The sequence below is a fragment of the Scyliorhinus canicula genome, chromosome 1 (genome assembly GCF_902713615.1).
Source record: "Scyliorhinus canicula chromosome 1, sScyCan1.1, whole genome shotgun sequence".
Classification (NCBI taxonomy): Eukaryota; Metazoa; Chordata; class Chondrichthyes; order Carcharhiniformes; family Scyliorhinidae; genus Scyliorhinus; species Scyliorhinus canicula.
This window is the reverse complement of record NC_052146.1, coordinates 121,124,399-121,141,586: the sequence shown is the minus strand read 5'-3', so window position 1 is coordinate 121,141,586 and position 17,188 is coordinate 121,124,399. Positions and strand designations below refer to the sequence as shown.

General features: G+C 52.9%; 1 protein-coding gene across 1 annotated transcript in view; it reads right to left on the bottom strand.

Annotated features, from left to right (window-relative positions):
• Positions 1-379: 379 nt before the first annotated feature.
• The window catches only part of LOC119953971, a 198,717-nt gene continuing 181,908 nt past the window's right edge, over positions 380-17,188 (bottom strand). The window contains exons 4-5 of the mRNA XM_038779139.1: positions 13,090-13,442; positions 380-472 (exon numbers count right to left, since the gene is read on the bottom strand). Of these exons, the coding sequence (XP_038635067.1) occupies positions 380-472; positions 13,090-13,442 (446 nt within the window). The remainder of the gene's footprint in view (positions 473-13,089; positions 13,443-17,188) is intronic.

Below are 17,188 nucleotides of genomic sequence, written 5' to 3'. Positions count from 1 at the left end.
CAGGTTGATGGAAAAAGTGAAGTCGTATGGGGTTCAGGGTGTACTAGCTAGATAGATAAAGAACTGGCTGGGCAACAAGAGACAGAGAGTAGTGGTGGAAGGGAGTGTCTCAAAATGGAGAAGGGTGACTAGTGGTGTTCCACAGGGATCCGTGCTCGGACCACTGATGTTTGTGATCTACATAAATGACCTGGAGGAAGGTATAGGTGGTCTGATTAGCAAGTTTGCAGATGATACTAACATAGAACATAGAACATAGAACAGTACAGCACAGAACAGGCCCTTCGGCCCTCAATGTTGTGCCGAGCCATGATCACCCTACTCAAACCCACATATCCACCCTATACCCATAACCCAACAACCCCCCCCGGCTGCGTATTTAGGCAACGTGCTCATTACGGGGGCCACCAGCAAGGAGAACATGGATAATCGAGAAGAGGTTCTCAGATGATTCTCCCAGGTAGGTGCCCACCTGAAGAGAAGCAAATGCATTTTTTGAGCAAAGACGGTGATGTATTTAGGTACAGGGTGGATAAAGACAGCCTGTACTCTGTGCAGGAGAAGGTCCAGTGGTCATAAAAGGGATCCACTCCATGGAATGCCACGGGAATGCGATTATTTTTAGGCCTCGTAAATTATCATGGGAGGTTCATTCTAAACTTGGCTACTCTGTTGCCAACGCTTCACATCTTGCTGAAGAAGAACCAGAGGCGGATCTGGGTTACTCCACAGGAGGAGACATTGACAGGCGGTTGGCATCCTCCCAGCTATTCGCCCACTATGGTCCATCCTGGCTGATCAGCCTTACTTGATGAGACAATGATGTGGAGATGCCGGCGTTGGACTGGGTCGCATTACATTCGGCCCCCACCAACAAGCCTGGACTTGCAGAGGCCTACCGACTGAACTGGCTTGGGACAATTCACACCTCTTTAACCTGGAGTTACCTCTCTCTCTGCATCTTTGATGATTTGATTGCCTGCAGGTGCTCGCATTCCGGGGCATCTCTGACTGTGTCTATATAAACATTTCTGGAACAAGCCTTTCCATTCACCTGAAGAAGGAGCCGTGCTCCGAAAGCTCGTGTTTGAAACAAACCTGTTGGACTTTAACCTGGTGTTGTAAGACTTCTTACTGTGATGAGACAATGGCACAGATAAGTTAAGGTAAAGTCGCCATAGTCCCAGATGGCCATAAACTGCTTTCCCCTTTGAGTGGAGGAGCTGACTGGTGGTGATTTAAAAAAAAAAATCTTTTTATTGGCATTTTCATCCTGGTGGTGATTTAACTTGAGGATCACTGCACTTTAGGTGAGGGGCAAGGTTGAGAAAGCAGGACCATCATAAATAATCTCAGCTGGTACAGGAATTGAACCCGCGCTGCTGGCCTTGCTCTGCATCACAAACCAGCTGTTTAGCCAAGTGAGCTAAACCAGCACAGAACGCCCTATAGCATTCGCATCCAGAACACTGGCAGCGCCGCTATACCCAGGTAGAGAAAGAAGGTTTGGTGGCATCAGTTTGCGTACGGACGACACTTCCACATAATCATCGACCACAAGCCTCTGCTTGGCTTCTTTAAGGAGGACAAGGGGATCCCTCGGCCTGAATTCAGTGCTGTCTCTCTTGGTCGCAGCATGTGAATATACTTTTCAATATCGCCCAGGTGTTGAGGTAGTTCACACGGGAACACTCAGATGCCATCCGTTACCTGTGAGTCCCCCGTCTTCACCAGTGGCAGATGAAGATGTGGCGACATCTGCCGTTGACAGCCATACAGCATGGACACAGAAGGATCCCAAATTGGCGAAGTTCTGCCACAAATTATTGCATGGTGGATTACAGGGGAATCCCCAGCAACTCTACATCCCCATGTCCAAAAGCAGCAGGAACTGAGTGTTGAAGACGGCATCCTCCTGTGGGGAGCATGCTTGGTCATTCCACTACCGGGCCAGGAGTTGACACTGAAGGACTTACACAGTGGTCACCCAGGGGCTTCAGAAATGAAGATACTGGCACAGAGTTACGTCTGGTGGTCAGGAAGCGATGGGGACATCGAGCGAGCATTCCCGGCAAATCTGGAGCACCAGAAACTCCCACACTCAATTTCCCTTTACCACTGGGAGTGGCTAGGTCATCCTGGATCAGGCTGAATGCGGATTTCGCTGGGCCTTTTATGGGGTCCATTTTCTAATGCTTGTGGACACCCATTCTTTGTGGCTCGACACATATAAGATGGCGTCCACCATATCGAAGGTCATCATCAGGAAGCTAAAGTGCTTAATCAGCACTCACGGGATTCCTGAAGTGCTGGTCATTGATAATGGGACACCATTCACAAGCAAAGAGTTCGACACATGGGGAATGGGGAGACGGACGAGCATGGGGGATTGGGGGTTGCTGGGGGGAAGAGGCATCCAGGACCTCCATGTCTGGGGAGATGGGCATGGGATTGGTACTCGATCTGCATTTCGAGAGGAAGTGCCAGAGGTGTCATATTGGTCGAGGTCAATGATCTTTAATAATTACACATGTGTCCCCAATTGCCCCAATCCCCCGATGGTGTTGCCTCACTCGCCCTGCCACTCCCAGACCATCCCCCCACTTCCTCCCCAAAACAGTGCACCAAACCCCCCCTTACCCCCTCTCTCCCTCCCCCCAGTGCCGCCTCAGAGATCCTCGACCTGCTTAGCCTTCCATGCTCGACCGCTGCATCTAGGTGTCTTAGATGCACAATAGAAGTGGAGTCAGCCTGTTGTCTACCTTGCCCCGTGGCCTTCGATGCCCCTGGTGGGTGTCCTCTGGGTGCTCTGGGGCTGGAGGGCGCACTTGCTGACGTTACATGCCTCACCGTGCCACCCTGTTGACTCCAAGATGACTTGTCAGTGGGGTAGATCTCGAGGGAGCGGGTGGCCACTGTCACCACTCCATAGGGTGGCTCTGGATTGGCACCCAATGCCCCTATTTCCCAGTTGGTGCCCTGAGGGCTTTGGGGTTTAGCTCGGGATGGTGGGGCAGCTGGATCTGCAGCATTGGCTGCTCCCCAGTGTCTGCAGCATGGTATTGATGCCATCGGTGATGCTCCTTTGTGACCGGAACATGCTCTGGAGTGCCCTGGCAATGCCCACCCACGACTGGGATATGTCCCACAGTGCCTCAGCTATGCACACATAGGACTGGGAAACCTCCCCTAGTGACCGAGACGTGCTCTGGAGGGTCTCGCCAATATCCACCTGGGATTGGGATGTGCTCCACAGCGTCTAATTAAGGTCCATCTGGTACTGTGCCACGTCTCCCAGTAACCGAAACACTCTGTCGAGGCGTTTAGCCATGTCCGTCACCGACTGAACCATGCTGTGGTGATCTACCACTGTATATATGTGTGTGTTTGCATTAGGGGATGTACAACAGTACCTGTATTACAGGTTTTCCGGTAAGCCCCTGCCGGCTAGCTCCGTCCACAGGGAGCAGTATAAATATTCATAAGTTTCCCTGAGATGCCACTCTACAGCTGCAGCCGAAGGAATAGCATCTCACTGTAATAAAGCCTCTCTTGTACCGATTTGAGTCTTTGTGTGCAATTGTTAGCGCCACAATTTATTACAGTGAGATTTTCCCACATCATGGACATCAGAATTAAGCCCGATCGCCTGCAGCTGGATCCGCAGTCGCCGCACGCCAGGAAAGACTTTAACCACTGGCTGGCTGTTTTCAAGGCCTACATCACCTCAGCGGACCCTACACCATCGGAGGCTCACAAGGTACTACTCCTATACTCAAGGTTCAGCTCCAGCGTGTTCCCGCTGATTCGGGACGCGCCTAACTATGCCCGGGCCATGGAACTGCTCAAAGAGAATTACGCCCAGTTGACGAACACTCTGTTTGCGAGACATGTACTTGCCACTCGCGTTCAGCAACCGGGTGAGTTGACTGAGGACTCCTGGTAGGCCCTTTTCCCTCTAGTACGGGACTGCGACTGCCAGGCGTCTCGGCCACGGAACATTCGAATCTCCTCACGTGGGATGCCTTTGTGACGGGTATTGCATCGGACCCCATCCGGCAACGACTGCTGGAAGGGGCCGCTCTCGACCTTGCGGCAACAAAGACCTTAGCGCTCTCAATGACGGCCGCTTCCCGTAATGTGCAATCGTACCCCGCCGGCCGCGCGGCCCACCCATCCTACCCCTCGTGGACCCCGCAACCCACCCCCCCGACTGGGGCCGCTCCCGCGCAGTATGCCTGCGCTGCTCGCCGCACCGCACACCCTGGGGGTCCCCGCTGCTACTTCTGCTGTCAGCAGAAGCACCGCCGCCAGCGCTGCCTGGCCCGCACCATGACCTGCAAATCCTGTGGCAAGAAAGGCCACTTTGCAGCGGTGTGTCAGGCCCGCGCAGCTGCCGCTATCGCGCCCGAACTCTCCCCCTCGCCTCAGTCGATCGCGCAATGGGCCCTGCCGTCCGCTGCTCCCGGGGCCAAGTGCGATCAGTGGGCACCGCCATCTTCCTTCCCCGACTCCACGTGTGATCAGTGGGCGCCGCCATCTTTCGCCGCCCCCGCCATGTGCGCACCATGGGCGCCACCATCTTCATCCTCCGACTCCATGTGTGTTCCATGGTCGGCGCCAACTTGCTCCGCCCCCACAACGTGCGCTCCATGGTCGCCACCATCTTGCCCCGCTCCCACAACGTGCGCTGCATGGGCACCGCCATCTTATTCCCCGCAGGTACTCCAGACACCGCCATTTTGTCCTCCCCTCGGAACTGGACCACGGGTCGCTGCCGCTACTCATCGGACTCGTCGGACTCTTCGGTCAATCGCCCAGTACTCAATTTAGGAGGAACGTCTTCACCCAAAGGTTTGTGAATCTATGGAATTCCTTGCCCAGTGAAGCAGTTGAGGCTCCTTCATTAAATGTTTTTAAGGTAAAGATAGATAGTTTTTTGAAGAATAAAGGGATTAAGGGTTCTGGTGTTCGGGCCGGAAAGTGGAGCTGAGTCCACAAAAGATCAGCCATGATCTCATTGAATGGCGGAGCAGGCTCGAGGGGCCAGATGGCCTACTCCTGCTCCTAGTTCTTATGTTTCATAGAATTTACAGTGCAGAAGGAGGCCATTCGGCCCATCGCATCTGCACCGGCTCTTGGAAAGAGCACCCTACCCCCTACCCAAGGTCAACACCTCCACCCTATCCCCATAACTCAGTAACCCCACCCAATACTAAGGGCAATGTTGGACACTAAGGGCAATTTTATCATGGCCAATCCACCTAACCCGCACATCTTTGGACTGTGGGAGGAAACCGGAGTACCCGGAGGAAACCCACGCACACACGGGGAGGATGTGCAGACTCCGCACAGACAGTGACCCAAGCCGGAATCGAACCTGGGACCCTGGAGCTGTGAAGCGATTGTGCTATCCACAATGCTACATTATGTTCTTATGTACTCGCTTCCATGACGCTCGACCAATCCCGTCCTCGAAACCTGGCCACCGCTTCGACGACGGTGCTTATCAACGGCCACACCACCTCCTGCCTCATCGACTCCGGGAGCACGGACAGTTTCATCCATCCAGACACGGTAAGGCGCTGCTCCCGCGCGGTCCATCCCGCCAACAAGCGGATCCCGCTGGCCTCCGGATCCCACTCTGTCCCGATCCGGGGCTTCTGTCTGGTCAAACTCACCGTACAGGGCGTTGAATTCAACCGTTTCCGCCTGTACGTTCTCCCCAACCTCTGTGCGACTCTTTTACTGGGCCTGGACTTCCAATGTAACCTCCAGAGCCTCACCCTCAAATCCGGCGGACCCCTACCTGCCCTCACCATTTGCGGCCTCACGACCCTCAAGGTTGACCCTCCCTCCCTCTTTGCCAATCTGACTGCAGATTGCAAGCCCGTCGCCACCAGGAGCAGACGGTACAGCACCCAGGACAAGGCCTTCATCAGGTCCGAAGTCCAGCGGCTGCTTCGGGAGGGTATTATCGAGGCCAGCAACAGTCCCTGGAGAGCCCAAGTGGTGGTGGTTAAGACCGAGGAGAAACACAGGATGGTCGTGGACTACAGCCAGACCATCAATCGGTACACGCAGCTCGACGCGTACCCCTTCCCTCGCATATCTGATATGGTCAATCAGATTGCACAGTACCGGGTCTTCTCAACAATTGACCTGAAATCCGCTTACCACCAGCTCCCCATCCGTAAATCGGACCGTCCCTACACTGCCTTCGAGGCGGACGGTCGCCTCTATCAATTTCTTAGGGTTCCCTTCGGCGTCACTAACGGGGTCTCGGTATTTCAGCGAGAAATGGACTGAATGGTTGACCGGTATGGACTGCGGGGCACGTTTCCGTACTTAGACAATGTCACCATCTGCGGCCACGACCAGCAGGACCATGACGCCAACCTTGCAAAATTTTTCCACACTGCATCTCTCCTCAACCTCACTTATAACAAGGAGAAGTGTGTGTTCAGCACAGACCGCTTAGCCATCCTTGGCTACGTAGTCCAAAACGGACTACTGGGGCCCGATCCCGACTGCATGCGCCCCCTCATGGAGCTCCCCCTCCCCCACTTCCCCAAGGCTCTCAAACGATGCCTGGGGTTCTTTTCTTACTACGCCCAGTGGGTCCCACAATACGCGGACAAGGCCCGCCCACTGATCCAGTCCATGCAATTTCCCCTCACGGCCGAGGCACGTATTCGCTCAGACATAGCCAAGGCCGGGATGCACACAGTAGACGAGACACTGCCCTTCCAAGTAGAGAGCGACGCTTCAGATGTCGCCCTTGCCGCCACTCTAAACCAGGCTGGCAGACCCGTGGCATTCTTTTCCCGCACCCTCCATGCCTCCGAAATCCGACATTCCTCTGTTGAAAAGGAGGCCCAGGCAATCGTTGAAGCAGCACTGGAGGCATTACCTGGCCGGCAGGAGATTCACTCTCCTCACTGACCAGCGGTCGGTAGCCTTCATGTTTAACAACACGCAGCGGGGCAAGATCAAAAACGACAAAATCTTGCGGTGGAGAATCGAGCTCTCCATCTATAATTACGAGATCTTGTATCGCCCCGGCAAGCTCAACGAGCCCCCAGACGTCCTCTCCCGAGGTACATGTGCCAGCACACAAGTGAACCAGCTCCGTGCCTAGCACGAGAGCCTTTCCCATCTGGGGGTCACTCGGTTGTACCATCTGTCAAAGCCCGCAATCTGCCCTACTCCGTCGAGGAAGTACGGACAGTCACCAGAGACTGCCAGGTCTGTGCGGAGTGCAAGCCGCACTTCTACCGGCCACACCGCGCGCGCCTGATGAAAGCGTCCCGCCCCTTTGAACGCCTAAACGTGGATTTCAAAGGGCCCCTCCCCTCCACCGACCGCAACACCTACATCCTTAGTGTGGTCGATGAGTTCTCTAGGTTCCCCTTTGCCATCCCATGCCCGGATATGACGTCTGCCATCGTCATCAAGGCCCTTTATTCCATATTCGCTCTGATCGGTTCCCCGACTATATCCACAGTGACAGGGGATCCTCGTTCATGAGTGATGAGCTGCGTCAGTTCCTGCTCAGCAGGGGTATTGCCTCCAGCAGGACGACCAGCTACAACCCCCGGGGAAACGGGCAGGTAGAGAGGGAGAATGGGACGGTATGGAGGGCTGTCCAGCTGGCCCTATGGTCCAGAAACTTCCCAGCCGCTCGCTAGCAGCAGGTCCTCCCTGATGCGCTCCATTCCATTCGGTCACTGCTGTGTACCGCTACTAACAACACACCCCATGAACGTGTTTTTGCCTTCCCTAGGAAGTTTACATCTGGGTGTTGCTCCCGACTTGGCTCGCATCTCCAGGGCCGGTCCTTCTTCGTAGGCATGTCAGACTCCACAAGGCAGACCCTCTGGTGGACAAGGTACGCCTGCTCCACGCGAACTCCCAATATGCCTACGTGGAGTTACCCGACGGCCGCCAGGATACAGTCTCGCTCAGGGACCTGGCTCCCTCGGGTGCCGATCCTATGCCCACACTCCTCCCTACCCACGCGCCACACTCCTTTTCCCCGGCGCCCCTGACTTCAGCCCCACCATGTCCATCCCTCGTTCCCTTGCTCATACTAGAGGACATGGAAGATTTCGGCTCACTCCCGGAGTCATCCAGCCACTGGCCAGCACCAACACTGCCAGCACCTACGCCATCAACGCCGACATCACCTGTGCAGACGTCGCCACCACTGCTACGTCGCTCACAACGGAAAGTCCGACCGCCGGTCCGACTCAACCTGTGACGGGCACTGGGTTGCCTGATGGACACTTGGCTCTTCCCCCCCCCCCTCTGTAAATAGATCACGTTTATGTATTATAGTTTCACGTCACCCCCGCCGGCCTCATTGTTTACAGGGGGTGAATGTGGTGATCTACCACTGTATATATGTGTGTGCTTGCATTAGGGGATGTACGACAGTACCTGTATTACAGGTTTTCCGGTAAGCCCCTGCCGGCTAGCTCCGCCCACAGGGAGCAGTATAAATATTCATAAGTTTCCCTGAGATGCCATTCTACAGCTGCAGCCGAAGGAATAGCGTCTCACTGTAATAAAGCCTCTCTTGTACCGATTCAAGTCTTTGTGTGCAATTGTTAGCGCCACACATGCCTTGGAAACCTCCACTCGTGTTGCGATCTTGTGCACCAGGCTCTGCACTGAGGTCGCCAGCCGAGCAGTGTTGGCCTCGGTGCCACCCATTGCCAGTGCCATCTCTTGTACCCGTAGCCTCTGGGACTCCTGCGATCGCCGATGGACCTGCTGGAGGGTTGCTGATATCTCCCTCTGAATATCATGGCTGAACCCTATCGACTGCATCAGCTCTGGGTAAACCCGGTCCAGAGGCTCAGCATCTGACTGGGACCCAGGGATCCAGCAGACCTCTGATAGCTGTCTCGCCTGGGCGTTACTGCCTCCACCCGATGCACACCAGCAACAGTGTGGTGCTCACCAGGTTGTGCCCCAGAAGACTGACCACGACCATTACCCACCGAGGTGTGTGTATCTGGGGCTGGTGGAGGGTGGGGATGACACTGTGATGCATCGGTGGTGGTATCCTCAGAGTTCTCTTCCGAGATGTTCTCATGGGAGGTGGGTGGGGGGGGGGGGGCTCGCTTTCTCCTAAAACATTTTTATGTTATTTCGTGGCGGGTTTTTCACGAAGTTTACCACCGACTCTGCCGGTGAGTTGCCCACTGCTATTTAATGACACTTAATCATGTTTTTGGGCCCTGGGAAGTTTTTCACTTGTTTAGTCCGCACTTGGAATTTCTGTTAGCATTGGGGAGCTGAACTCAGAGATCGGGCCACCATTTTGAAAGGGTGCCCAATCTCTAAGTGAGGTTGTGGGTCCTCCGGAACCCCCACCCATGGGCAATGGCACCCCCCCACCCACATGGACACTACCCCACACTACCCAAGTGAGGACACCCCGCTATGGGGACCCTGGGAGTCCCTCCTCTTCAGGACCCCCAAACCCCCTTACAGCACCCTCTCCCTTCCAGGACGCACACCCATCACCCACCCAACGTCCCTGAGGCCCCGCCCCTCCTTACCTGTCCTGCACTCCCCCAACCTTCAAACCCCCCTCTCCTCTCTCATTTTGGGGCATGGCACCCGCTTGTCCCCAGACCCTTAGCAGTGGCACTCAGGGACCCTTTCACTGTCACCCTGGCACCCATGCAGTGCTCCTGCTGGCTTGGCAGTGTCATCCGGACACCTTGGCAGTGCCAGGGTGGCAGTGCCAAGGTGCCAGGTGGGAAGTGTCAAGGTGCCTGCATTCCAGAGGGCGGGCCAGGGAGTTACCCTGCGCTTACCGTGACCAGCCTGGGGTCTTCGGTAGCCTGGGAGAACCCCCGCCGGGTGCCGTTCCACCAGGTCCACGTTTGTGTGGACGAGCACTGATCTGCGCCCGGCTGCAGCCCCCCTGCAGTGGCTGAAGAATTGCGGGAGGCCGCTGGATCCAACGCAGGTAGGTCGTAAGTAGGTTTACGACCTACGTTCGCGTGAGTCATTCGGTCCCACTGATTTGGGGCATGGTTCCGACTCCGATGTCTCACGGGCCGTCAGAAAATCCCGGAAGGTGCGGAGCCTGTCGGGATGCTCGCTGTAAGCCTTTCCCGGCATTCTCCGGCTGTGTTACGTTCAAACGAGAACCCAAGGCGGCCGGAGATGCACCCCTATGGTCAGTAGGAGGGATGGGTCATTCTGCATGGCATTCAGAACTTACGTGTGACAGTTCATCTGGGTGATGGCCGATGTAACCTCACCTCTGCTCCGTACGCTGACCTCTGTGTTGGTGGCTGATCAATCCCCTGCAATCCCCGCGAACTCCCGGGCCCATTCCTCGCCCGTTGTGGGCTGACTTCTCCTGCAGGGATGCAGAGCAACCATTGCTAGCTGCAAGCACGTGGGGGTGGCAGGGAGCTGGGAGGGGGGGGGGGGTGGTCAGCTGGTGGGAGGGTTGGGGAGATGGGCTGTATGGGGGGGGGACGAATGGGGAGTGGTGGGGGATGTGGGATATGGGGGGATGGGGAGTACGGTGGAAGGGGGTATAGGGAGGACATGGACGGCACTGCTGGACATGGGTGGGCCATGGCATGGAACCATGCTGGGCGGGGATTACAACAGGTGCATTCTCATGCGGGATGCGGGGGGGGGGGGGGGGGGGTGGGTGGATTTGGGGGATCGGTGCCAGCCCACCTGTGCTGCCCGGTGGAGGTCTTTGATATTCTTGTGGTACTGGGTGTCGGTCCTCCTGGTCATGCTCCCTGAGCTGATGGCCGCTGCCTGACACTGGCTGACCTTCCAAGACCCTCGAGGGAACTGGGCATCCCGGCTGGCCTCGGGAGCATCCAAGAATCTTCCGAGGTCGGCATCACTGAATCTTGGGGCCGATCTTCTCGGATGCAGGGCTGTGAGCTGAGTGGGGTTGGTTGTGCAGGAACGGTTTAAGACCATAAGACCATGAGACATAGGAGCAGAATTAGGCCACTCGGTCTGCCATTCAATCATGGCTGATATTTTTCTCATCCCCATTCTCCTGCCTTCTCCTCATAACCCCTGATCCCCTTATTAATCAAGAACCTTTCTATCTCTGTTTTAAAGACACTCAGTGATTTGGCCTTCACAGCCTTCTGCGGCAAAGAGTTCCACAGATTCACCACCCCCGGCTGAAGAAATTCCTCACCATCTCTGTTTTAAAAGATTGTCCCTTTAATTTGAAATTGTGTCCTCTGCTTCTAGTTTTTCCTACAAGTGGGAACATTCTCTCCACATCCACTCCATCCAGGCCACGCAGTCTCCTGCAAGTTGAAATAAGATCCCCCCTCATCCTTCTAAACTCCCAACAAGTACAGACCCAGAGCCCTCAACCGTTCCTCATGTGGCAAACTTTTCATTCCAGGGATCATTCTTGTGATCCTCCTCTGGACCCTTTCCAAGGCCAGCACATCCTTCCTTAGATACGGTGCCCAAAACTGCTCACAATACTCCAAATGGTGTCTGACCAGAGCCTTATACAGCCTCAGAAGTATTCTCGCCCTCTCGATATGAATGCTAACAGTGCATTTGCCTTCCTAACTGCCGACTGAACCTGCACATTAACATTAAGAGAATCATGAACAAGGACTCCCAAGTCCTTTTGTCCTTCTGATTTCCTAAGCATCTTCCCATTTGGAAAATAGTCTATGCCTCCATTTCTCCTTCCAACGTGCATAACCTTGTTGCCTGTTCTGGGTGAGTGTGCTTTACACTCAATTTGGCTCTGTTTCGTTCCTTAGCTTTAGAGTCACCAGGTATCGTTAAGATACTGCCACAAGTTTCAAGTTCAGACTAATAACTCAATACACCAGTTAGTAAGTTCAAACAAGACACGTTTATTATAATAGTTATCTACTAATTATGCATATAAAACTACAAGACTAGGCTAATCCTACCACTAACAGGCCAATACTTATCTGGAATAAGGGAACTGCCGGATCAGGGAACAATGGCCTCTTGCTTTGTCCTGGATCCGCAGGCTTCCAGTCGGTGTGGACTAAAGGGGTCAGGAGTGTCTACTCTCGTGGCGTGCGTTGTATGACACTTACTTGATGGCGGCTGCTGACCAGGCCTCTCCTTCTCAAGGTTCTTCTACTGCAAAGGTGTTCTGCTGGGAGGGCCGACTGGTCAAGAAAGCTGGTCAAGGAGAGGCTGGCTAAGAGAGCGAATCAGTCCTGGGACCTGACGTTTATAGGTCCCAGGGGCTTCGCTTCCTTCTGGGCGGACCCTCTATAAACCTGCAATCGATTGGGTCTCTTCCCAATCGATTGATTTGAATTTCCCCAATAACAGGGCTGTCCCTCGATCACCGGGCGGTTCCTTACACCTTATTGGTGCCCTTTGTCTTAGACTCTACTGGTGCCGGAATGTCTGGCCTTCCATAGAATGTTTAACTGTTGTGTCCATTGTGCCTGGGCATCACCGTAAATCGCTTCATTAATATGCGCAGCTTGTTAGTTACAATTCTGTCGGGTTTCTGTGGCAGCTAGAATACAGGGGATTCTGCAGACTGCTGGTTTCTTTGCCAATGTCCATTTTACCCTGCAATCTTTGCGTTCTTCCATTTTGTGTGAGAAAGTGGCCAACCCAGGTGGCTACACTCCCTCCTTGTGATCCTAACGCGAAAGCGTGAAGGATCACCCAAGTACGGTGTCTCTGTTCCCTGACCTCAGCGAGTTCCATGGCCTCTGCACATTCCTTAACTATGCAGAAAAGTTTTAACCACAATCTCTATTTGGCGCTATGTCATAGGGGACATGCACTACCAAAATTACAACGGGAACCTCTAACTATCCTTAAATAAACTACACTCACTTACATGCAATCATTCTAAACTTCCTATCAATACAAACTTACAGCAGCATTCATGGCACATTTCTCTGACTCGGCAGTCGAGCTCAGAGGTACAAAACATTTAAAGTTCCTTTATTTACATGGCATGGCAACAACAAAAAGAAAATCCTTTATTCACATTTCAAGGGGTTCGGAGGACTGATGGAAATCAAAGATAGGGGATCTCATCCTATATACCGTCGAGGTACGATAGCGGTATGCTCTCCTTCGCCATTTCCTCATCCTAAGGGTCTGAACTAGGATGCAGACAATCGCTAATGCCAAAAGCGATTCTATCACATAAGACAAGGAGTACCAAGTCATGAATCTGGTACACCAGGTCGGGGTATTGTTGCCGTCTACTGGGCTTGGAGTGGTCTGTGTCTGGGAAACATTAACGGCCGGGGTGGGGGTAAGGGGATTTGCGGTCGCGCGCAAATGTACAAAAGCGATGAAGAAAAATACAATGGCGGCTGTCATCTTCCTTCTGTTTTCTTTCTTGTTGATCTTGCTCTGATCCTGCTTGGGTCCCTCCTTCCAACGTCCGAAAGCTAGGGGATCAAGCATAGTATCTGTTAGTGTTCTGCTTAATACCTCGAATGATCGTATATCTGTCCTCTTGTGCCAATTATCCCTTAATAATTGGTCAAGTCACTCCCTGTGACTCCCCTCATTTTTTTTTTTCAAAACGAAATTTAGGACCAGGGATATACTCCAATACTGTACCACTGCGAGCTGTCTCGCAGGCTTTGCAATTTACCATCCCACTGTTTCTGGATGTAAATAGCATTTGGAAAGGCAACCAAAGGGCTACCTAAACAAAGGAAACAAAAACAAACTTTTTAGAAATAAGACTTTCGAATGAGTTGCGTATGGGCCGCGACGGGTAAGATTTGGGTGGAATCCCCGGGTAGGGCGTGCTGTGCTGTACCCGAGCCTAGTTGACGAGTGGGGTGGTCCTCAGACAGGGCGGGTCCTCAATGCCGTTTCTCCACTGCCTGAGCGACCTTAAATGAACGGGCAAGAATGTAGTCATCATGGGGGTTGCCTCTTCTGTCCTCCAAACAGAAGAGCAGTTATGAAACTGGAGCTAGGGAGCTCCCAGTGGATTCAAGGGAGAAGCCTTGAGCTGGGCTTCAGACATTCCAGCAGATTTGGTCTCGGGAACAAAACATCTTCACTACAGAAGAACAATGACGAAATGTGAGATGGTCACAAACTTTTCAGCTGAAAGTCTTGTGGCCAATCCTCCTAGTCTGAACTGATCCAAAACAAACAGAAAACAAACAAACATGAAACAAACATACTGCAGGCTCCATCAGAAAAGAGACCGTTTATCTCTCAAGCGGTTCCTCTTTTTACATCATCTGGACACCTCAATTCTCTTCATTCTCTGTGAACAGGGTCGCAAAGGGGTTGCCGTGTCGGGAGTCAGACTTAAAGTCATCCTCTTCTCCTGGATCCCATACCCTTGTATGGATCAGGCATGCTATGAGTGCGTTGTGTGACCGAGGGTCTCTCTCGTCATTCCGGCCGAGCCTGTAAGAGTTGTCTCGGTGCCAAATGGTCGTGTCCAAATTTGTGTGAACGTTGTCGGGGTCGTCAAAGTTGGGCGGTGGGTCTGGGTGTGGGTCTGGTGTCTTAATGTAAGTGATCTCCAAATCACTGTAGTCGGGGTCGTAGTTGGTGTGTGTGGGGTCTGGTGTTTCAGGGCAGTAGAGAGGCGTGCTGTGACTGCCGTCAAAGTCACAGTCGCTGTCTCTGCTGTGGAAGCTTGTGGGCATTTTGGGGCGTGGTCTGAAGTCAATGGGCGGAGTCGAGGTCGAGTCCGATGAGGTGCTGGTCTGTGAGGGGGAGGGTGGAAATGTGTCTCTTGTGGGCGGGGCGTGGTGTTCTGCTGCGTCTAGCAGGACATGGTGTGTGTGGTTGGACTGTGTTCCATATACCTTTAACTGGTTGATATGGAACCAGGCAGTCTTCCCGTTGGGGTACTTTATCTTATAAACTGAAGGGCTGATTTTGTCCGCAATTGAGTACGGGCCGGAAAATTTTGGGGCCAAAAATGTGCTGGGTTATAAACAGATAACATTACCTGTTGTCCAACCTGAAACTCTGTGGAATGTACTGTTCTGTCAAAACAAGCCTTGCTCTGTTTCCTTTTCTTTCCCAATTTAACTGCGGCTGCTAACTGAGCCGATCTTACAGTTTCCACTAATTTCTTTGCTACTGTCTCGTGTGTGAGAGCCGTCACTTCTGGGCTGGTCATGTCGAGTCCTAAAAGGAATTCAGAACCTTTCATGGGGCGTCCGGTCATGAGTGTGTGTGGGGTGAAACCTGTTGATGCTGAAACAGTATTTCTTAAAAACATAAGTGCGAATAGGAGCACTGAATCCCAAGTGGTATTGTTTTCCTGGACCATCTTTCTAAGGGTCGATTTTAGAGTCCGATTCATGCGTTCCACTATTCCGCTTGACTGGGGGTGATATGCAATGTGGAAATTTTGTTTAATCCCGAATATGGTCAGGACGTTCTTCATGACCCGCCCTGTAAAATGAGGTTCCTGGTCCGATTCAATACTTCTGGGGAGTCCCCATCTAGTAAAGGCGTGGTGGGTCAGTATCTTTGCGGTCGTTTTGGCTGTGTTTGTTCGAGATGGGAATGCCTCTACCCATTTCGTGAACGAATCAATGACTCCCAGTATGTATTTATAGCCATTCCTGCAAGGGGGCAATGGACCTATAAAATCGATCTGGAGGTTTGCCCAGGGGCCATCAACAGGGCGAGTGTGACTGAGCTGTGCCTTCTTCGAATACCTCTCCGGGTTATTCTGAGCACAAATCAAACAATTTTCGATGTAACGCGTTACATCCTCTCTCAAATTGGGCCACCAACAGAGCTGTCTCAGGTGGGCTGTGGTGGGGTCTATCCCTTGATGTCCATGACTGTCATGGAATAAGGAAATCATTTGATTCCTGTCTTTCTCAGGAACCACATACAATTTATCTTTGATAACCACTCCCTTGTGTGTGGCCAGAGCATGCTTAAACTTGTCGTACGGGGCCAAAAACATTCCTCTACTAATCTCCCTGAGATTGCTGTCCTGTCTTTGTGCCTGTACTAGGTCTTCAATGTCTGTCTGTGAGACCTGAGCTAAACTCGCAGGGGCGCTAGCTGGTGCGCTAGCTGGGGGTGTCCAAAAATGTCCGTGCCTGGAACCTGCTTTTGCCAGTGCGTCGGCTTTCACATTTCCAGGGGGGGATGACCGATGGTGACTTTTAACTTTAATGATGCCATAAGTCCTATCCTTTGCCTGTTACAGGATATGGCAGAACAATGGGGCTGATGGAAGGGGCTTTCCATCCGCGGAAACAAAACCTCTTGTCCTCCACAGGGGTAGAAAATCTGTCAAACTGTTGCAGACATATAAACTATCTCTATAAACTAAAGCAATCTCTGGGTGAGTATAAAAACTCACTTTAACCCGGGGATCGAGGCCTAGTTTCGGGAGCCGTTCAGAGGAGGAGGAGGAGTCTCTGGGTGAGTATACAGACCCAACGGTAACTTCCTGTTTTCCACTTTTTTTTTTCAAAAGTGACGTCAGAGGGAAGCTGTGATCTGATTGGTTGATAACCAATCTGCCCCAAATTTAAAACTCGTAAACTTAAATTAAACAAATTAATTAATTAGAGATGGCTGGTCAGGTGATGTGCTTAAGCTGCTTGATGTGGGAGCTGGCAGATCCCATTGCGAGCTGCAGCGACCACATCTGCAGTAAGTGTTGGCTGCTCAAAGAACTCCGGCTCAGAGTTGATGAGCTGGAGTCTGAGCTTCACACACTGAGGCACATCCGGGAGGGGGAGGCTTACCTGGACACTTTGTTTCAGGAGGCAGTCACACCTGTCAGAGTAAATAGTTTAAATCCTGCCAGTGGCCAGGGACAGCAGGGTGTGACTGCAAGTCAGGCAGGTAAAGGGAACCAGCAGTCAGGAACTCAGGAGCCTCAGCCCTTGACCCTGTCCAACAGGTACAAGGCACTTGCTCCCTGTGTGGATGGCGAACAGGGCTGCAGGAAGGATGAGTCAGCTGACCAAGGCACCATGGTTCAGCAGGCCATTCAAGGGGAGGAAGTAAATAGGCAAGTTGTAGTTGTAGGGGATTCTATTATCAGAGGGATAGATAGTATCCTTTGTGAGCAGGATCGAGGGTCCCGCATGGTATGTTGCCTGCCCGGTGCTAGGGTGCGGGACATCTCTGACCGGCTTGAAAGGATATTGGAGAGGGAGGGGGAGGATCCAGT